Raw genomic sequence first — 6683 nt, 5'->3', positions numbered from 1 at the left:
GGGAAGGAGTGTGAGGGAAGGAGAGCGAGGGAAGGGGAGCGAGGGAAGGGGAGCGAGGGAAGGGGAGCGAGGGAAGGGGAGCGAGGGAAGGAGCGCGAGGGAAGGAGCGCGAGGGAAGGAGTGTGACTGCAGGCAGAGCAGCGCAGGAGGCTGCTCGGAGCCCCAGGGCAGAGCAGTGCACCCACCTGTGCCTGGTGCGCGGTGCCCGTGCCTGGCTGCTGCTGGGCAGCACTGCAAGAGAAGGCAGAGCAGTGAGAACAGCGACCCTGACCCACTGCGGGGGAGTGGGAGTGGGAAGAAGCCAACAGAGAACAGATCCTGACAGGTATGGTAGGTCAGGGAGTAATGCACCTCCTGCCCCATAGAACAGAGAGGCTCTCTGAGCTCACTGCAGCAAAGGCTCTGAAGTGACTCTCGACAGTTAAGTGCAGGAACTGCTTTGGCAGCGGCACAGCTGTTACTACAGTGTGTTCCATTCCTACTCCTGGAGCCCCCGTGGCGGTGCAGGCTGGCAGCCTCTGCACACCCTGCAATTCACAGCCTGACAGAGCTGTTTGCTTGCAGCTCAGTGTGCCTTGTCCTTTGAATTCTAAAGCCCAACTTCTGCTTCACCCACCCTGCTGACCTGGGGAATGCAACACACAGCCATAACTAAGTGTTAAAGGCTGGGACTCCTCAGTGTCCCATTTAGAGCTCAGTGCCACATTCAGCTTTATAAAACCCTGCTGACCAGAAAAACCCTGCTGACCAGAACCACCCCGGAGTTCTTGGGTGCTCAGTCCAGTTGTGGCCACAGCACAGCACTTCTGGACTGCACTGAGGATTATCAGGTAAACACTGTGCAAATAAAAGGATTTAAAGCTCTACTTACTTAGTGTCTGCAGCAGGGTCTGGAGGTTGTGCCGTTTGTGCGGGGCTGGGAATTTCTGGGAATGTGGAAACAGTTAGGATCATCTTTTACACTTCAATCTCTTACAGACTGCAAGTTTTAACATTGTAATGGTGACTTTTGCTTCTTACTCAGGAATTATAAAGTAAACCCAACCACAGACAATGTGACTTCATGTTTCTGTTCATTCAGAACTGTGCTCATCTCCTGTGCACACTGGCCAAGCCCAGGCCTGTTCCCGTGCCCCTACTGATCTGTGAAGCCTTTCTAGCCTGGCACATGACCCTAAAAGCTGCTTTAGAGAGTCTTTTTAGACACAGGCTGTGGCTGGGGATAGAATCCCGAGCAGGAAGCTCATATTCTACAACTGAATAATCAGTTTCATCTCAGTATGTAAATCACATCACTATCTCAGATTAGGAGACACAGCCCCGAACACACACTGAGAAAAGGAAGCTTGACTTGCTTTAGACAGCCTTTTTAAAGCAGAATTATTGTTCTTGGGCACATGCAGTGGTTTACAAACACGTTATGTTTTGGCAGTAGAAGCTGGTTAGTAGAATTAAAACAATCAACTCACCTGGGAAGATAAATTGTTGTCTATGCTGAAGGTAGTAGGCAGCTTTTTGATTAATTGGGGTTTTGCAAAAAAAAAAACGAACAGCAAAAAGAAATACCAGGATAAAACACAAACACAAGTTAGAGATCATCAGTGAGTGCCCCATGTGCAGTCAATGCATTAGTCCCAGCCACTGCTGGGGAACAGATTAGTAGATTATCAGCCTGCTCGAGGGGAGATCTCAGCACATGCATTCGGGGAGCCCCTGACAGCTGACACTATCAAACACAAGCTGTGGTGCCAGGCAGCCACAAACAGCCTGGTGAGCAAACCTCCACAGGCAAAGGCAAATGCAGCGCCCAGGAAGGTCCCAGGCAGGCCCATGTCTCATGTCTCAGCTGCCCCAGGGAAGCTGAAGCTCAGCAGCCATCTGTGGGGTTTTTATTTCTGTGGATCTGAGCAGCATGTCCCAGTGCAAAGTGGCTGCGGTGGAATCCTGACACTAAACTGGCTCTGCTCCTTTGGAGCAGGCTCCAACAGCACCTTGCACTCGGTTCAGAAGTGAACTCAGCAGTGTTGAAGGGCAGATGCAGCACTCACTGAGCAGCATGGGACTTCAAAGGATCAGAGGAATGACATTTATTCTCACTTGCAACTCTCTGCCCTTGTCAGAGATTCCTGCCCCTCTCAGCTCTGGTCAAGGCTGCACATTGGGGCTCTTAAAATCCATAAGGGATGTGGAGTAAACTTTTCTCCATTACACCTGTATGTCAGTGGCTTAAAAAGGGGTGTTGATGGTGGGTTATGTCTTGGAAGGGCCTAGTAAAATAAGTCATTCCAATTCTCATTTATACATCCTGCCCCAGCAACCTCAATCCTGACTGCAGCCCCGGTGAGCACACAGCAGGCAGCATGCACTGTGAACACAAGGGGAAAAGCAGGAGGAGTATCATTTTTTTAGTCCTTTTGCAAAAATGAGAAAATAGATGAAATCATTTAAGAAAGGTGCCAACCTTCTGCAATAATCTCTCTCCTGCAAAGGTACCGAGCTGACACCTTGTCAGAACAGACCATTTCCTTTCTCAGGTAACAAGATGCACTCACACCTTGCCTAAGGCACGACCAAGCTTCAGAAACTACACCTCCCTGTGAAGTCCTGGTGAGCCTCTTGCTGCAGAGAGCTTACCTGGGAAGTTGAACCTCCCGTCCCTCTGGCCCATGGGAGAGGGGTTCGGGGGGGGCGTTGCACTGGGGGGGTTGGAAGACTGGAAAGGCGCTGGAGAAGATGGAGTGGATGAGGTTGTGGAAGAAGGATTACTGCTAGAGTCCAGGTGATTTATTGCTGGTGGATGCTCCTGCAAAACAAGGGAAGTCACTCGTGAGGAAACAATAAAAAGAAAGGAAGAATTCCCTTCAGTGTTTGCTGCACAGCAGAGAGGGAATTTGTCCCCAGCCCTGACCACAGCACTGTTTGGGTGCCTGAGCAGGCACCTGCCTGAGCAGGCACCTGGAGCTGTGCGTGAGCCACACTTCACACAGAGAAAATGTCACACACCAAGGTCTCCTGCAAAGGGAAAGCTCCCGGTGCCATTTTGGCTCGCAGCATCCTGCTGCCACCTGTCCCTGCTGCAGCTTACAGGGACCACCACGTACCTTCTTAGTTAGTGCTTTGGGGAGAGTTCCAAACTGGGGCTCTGTGGGTCTGTCTACTGGATTATTGATATCAGAAGGGACAGACTCTGTTCTTCTTATTTTTGCTACTGAAAAACAGGTTGAAGAAGAGAGGAAAAAAGCTTTTATCAGAATCTTTGCTCTTGCACGCCACCAATTACATTGACATGCCAAGAATTTGTACAAAATGACTTACTGGGAAGGAAGGATATTCTACAAGCAGGTGCCTCTTTAGTACATTTGTTGTGACATTTTAATCTGAAAGAGAACCATTACATGTTAAATAGCGACTTGTTCTTTCCCAAAAGGAGGAAGCCTACCCTAATTTGTAATTCTTATGCTAATCTCAGAGGGAGCTGTGGAATGCCTGGCCCCAGAGAGATAAAGGAGAGTCCCATTATGGGTGTCATTAGGCTAATGAAAGCCACATACATATCTTAGCATCTGATTGATTTTAATATGGTTACCTTCACTGACTCTCATCCAGCTACACTGAGGCACTAAAACCTCAGTGCTCTGGACTACGAACCCAGAGAGAGCAGCAAAAACTAAACCCTGGCTGCTACGTAGGGATCCAGCTCCCATGACCAGATTTGCCCAAGATGAGGTAGGAAGCCTGTGGCACGGAACTAAGTTTGGCTCATCATGTGTCAGGCTGCCAACCTAAAGTGTGAGCTGTGCCAAATCATCCCTTTGCCAGGTCAGAGGGGCTGGAAACACACTGCCACTGCTCAGAGTGCATCGTGTGTCACTGCAGGCTGTAACGAACCAAAGGCAGAGCTCTTCGAAGGAGATCACCTGTGTGCTCACCTGCAGTACTTACACTTCACCCCAAACATCATGCTCTTCTGACAGACCTGGCAAATCTGAGATAGCCAAGACTTTGTAGAGAACCTACGTAGAGACAAGAGGGGGAAAGATGATGTTAACTGGTGCCCAGGGGAACACTTGCGGGTAGTTACAGGCTGTACTTCAGCTCTTTCTAAAAGGGGCAGGTGTTGGTGTGGCAAAGGCTTCTCACTTGGCTGATCAAAAGAAACTGAAAGAAGGTTGGCACCAGCTGAAACACAGAGTTTAGACTGAGCTTGGTTAATGAGACACCCAACCCAACTTCAAACATGGTCATGTGCCACCAAGGCACTGAGTGGGCCCCTGGCCTGGTGTGGCCCTCAGCTCGTTCCCTCTGTGCTCACCTGTGTGTCACAGCCAGGCCAAAGTCTCTTCGTACCGTCTGAGGGGATCCTTGGGAGAGTTCTGGTGGAGAACAAAAGGATGGTTTAGGGAACCATTACCCACACAGTGCTTGCCAGTCTAGACAGAAACCAGCAGTCACTGCCACAGGTCAGCACTAGGAGCCAGGACACAGCACTGACACTGGTTTGCCTCCTGCTGGAAAGCTGCTACCACACACTGCTCTCGTATTTGTTGCCATACGATTTGCTAAATCGTGATGGTTTACATTGAGGGATTACAAAAGTCCATCTGATCAGGTCTAAGCCATTCTTAAAGTGGAAAGTCACACTTTAGTCCTAATTGGTTTACTCCCAAGTGGTTTACCACAAATACCATCACCCAGTTTTCCTGCAATGTCAGTAGATTTCACAATATTCTTTTTCACAGAAAATTATCTTAATTTTATCGACAGGGCCAGCATGACCCAGAAGAATAAAAAGATAGATGTGAGATCACTTAGCTAGCTGCTAAGTGCAGAAAGGGAGGCCTAGACTTCAACATGCCAATCCAGGACTCCAGTGGTTACAGCACATAACTTCCTGACAGCTCTCAAATACTCAGATTCTGGCACATCTCTGGAACTAAATCTACAGAAATATTGCAGATCTGGAGAAAACTCAAATCTGCAAGTGTGAGCACAGCCTCGGGGCTGGCAGTGCTTGCACAGAGCCTGTCTCCTCCCTTGACCCTAGATGGCACCACATTCTTTGTTATCATCAGTCCAGTGAACTTGGAAAGGTCTGTGGTCCTCAGCCTCCTAGAACAGAATGGATAGTCCTCTCCCAAGGAATACTGCTGGTGTAGTGTGGCCATCCAAATGCACAACCACCTGAACGAACCACAGCACGACAGTCAGGTTGGCTGTTAAATCGGGTGAGATGGCTAAATCCTTACTGGGGAGCTGTAGTGAATAAAAACCAGTTTAGGGGTGACTGGGACTCACCAGGGACCACAGTACAGATCTGAACCCAGCCAGTGTGACCACATGCAGAGAAGCACCAAAATTCTCCACTCCTGTTTGAATTTAATTCTAATGCCCTTTTCATTTATCGCACAAATTACATCACTCTCTGGAGGGAAAGGCTCAGATTTCTGCTGGCATTTTCATTTTATAACCCTCTATTGCTGCAAGCAATTCCTGGGATTTTTGCTTTAAAGGGCATCAGCTCTATGTCGGTGCTATTTGGACTTTACACGTTTTGAACACTTTCCAAGCTACTCCCATCTCTCTGCATTAGTTTCTGAGGTTACAGGTTGTGGCTGGGACAGACACCCCTCAGGATATGCAGAACTGCACATGGCACTGGACAAAAACAGTCCTAGGCCTGTTGGCCATTAACCATGTGAACAAACTCCTCAGCACCAGAGGGAACATTCCAGCACATGCTGAAGCTCTCTCAGAGGGCTGCACACCACTGTAACTTCATTACAGAAACACTGGGCAATGAACAGCCAAAGACACTAAATGGTTAGGTGTGAAATTTCTAGCACCAAGAGGCAGCAGCAGCAGCTGTCTGAAGTCACAGACAAGCAGTTACACCCAAACCCTTCACTTGAACTCCTGAAACATCAGCATTCCTTTTCCTTGCTTTAGTCCTCTGAAAAATACCAGGTACAGAGAGACCAAGTCAAACCCCTGCAGTTCAGGCCAAGCTCTTGCTCAGCTAACAGAGGCTCTGGGGTAGAAGGGCCTTTGGAAGATCTCCAGAGGCTGCACAGGGATGACCAGAGAGCTGACAAGCACAGGTTCTCCTCTCAGCAAGGCACTGCAGACACCCCAGAAGAATCTCTTACCGAACCTAGAAAGAAAAAGAAACATTTTTTTTAGCCACTCCTGTTCCTGTGACAGGATCCACACATTGCTAGAGCAGGAGCTGCTGCCTGCAGCACTCGCTGTCAGGTTACAAACACCTCTGCTTTGGCACAGGCTCCTGAAGCTGCCTTTTTTTGTCGCCATTTTTCCTGCCACAGTCTTTGCTGGGGAGAGCTCCAGCTCCAGTCTGGGAGGGAACTTACTTTATTGGAGGAACTTCATCTATCCTGTTTCCCAGCTGGGATTCGTGGGACTTGCTCCTCGTGAGGGTCGGGAAGTTAGGCAGCAGCTGGAAAACCTTCCGGCACGGGGGAGGAGGAGTCCGTGGGGGCTTCAGCTTGTGGCGCCGCTTGGCCTGAGGAGTGGTGGGAGGGGTGACGGTGATGCCGTGAGGAGTCCTTGGCGTTAGCCTCCCGCTCTGCGCGGGGAACACGAGGGGCTCCAGGAGTGTCTCCGCACAGCCCGCGGGTCCGGGGCCCGAGGCGGCGGTGTCCGGGGCTGGGCGCGGCTGGAGGCTG

General features: G+C 49.9%; 1 protein-coding gene across 1 annotated transcript in view; it reads right to left on the bottom strand.

Moving 5' to 3' along the window:
• Positions 1 to 6661, bottom strand: part of KSR1 (kinase suppressor of ras 1) — a gene marked incomplete at its 5' end in the record, with an annotated part of 12113 nt that extends 5452 nt beyond the window's left edge. The window contains 10 exons of the mRNA XM_009077690.1: positions 186 to 231; positions 872 to 926; positions 1470 to 1511; positions 2635 to 2803; positions 3102 to 3208; positions 3316 to 3377; positions 3930 to 4013; positions 4313 to 4373; positions 6147 to 6151; positions 6369 to 6661. Coding sequence (XP_009075938.1) covers positions 186 to 231; positions 872 to 926; positions 1470 to 1511; positions 2635 to 2803; positions 3102 to 3208; positions 3316 to 3377; positions 3930 to 4013; positions 4313 to 4373; positions 6147 to 6151; positions 6369 to 6661 — 924 coding nt within the window. The remainder of the gene's footprint in view (positions 1 to 185; positions 232 to 871; positions 927 to 1469; positions 1512 to 2634; positions 2804 to 3101; positions 3209 to 3315; positions 3378 to 3929; positions 4014 to 4312; positions 4374 to 6146; positions 6152 to 6368) is intronic.
• Positions 6662 to 6683: the final 22 nt, after the last annotated feature.

This window comes from Acanthisitta chloris, unplaced genomic scaffold (genome assembly GCF_000695815.1).
Source record: "Acanthisitta chloris isolate BGI_N310 unplaced genomic scaffold, ASM69581v1 scaffold37416, whole genome shotgun sequence".
Taxonomy (NCBI): Eukaryota; Metazoa; Chordata; class Aves; order Passeriformes; family Acanthisittidae; genus Acanthisitta; species Acanthisitta chloris.
The sequence above is the reverse complement of the archived record's forward strand: the minus strand, read 5'-3'. Positions and strand labels throughout refer to the sequence as shown.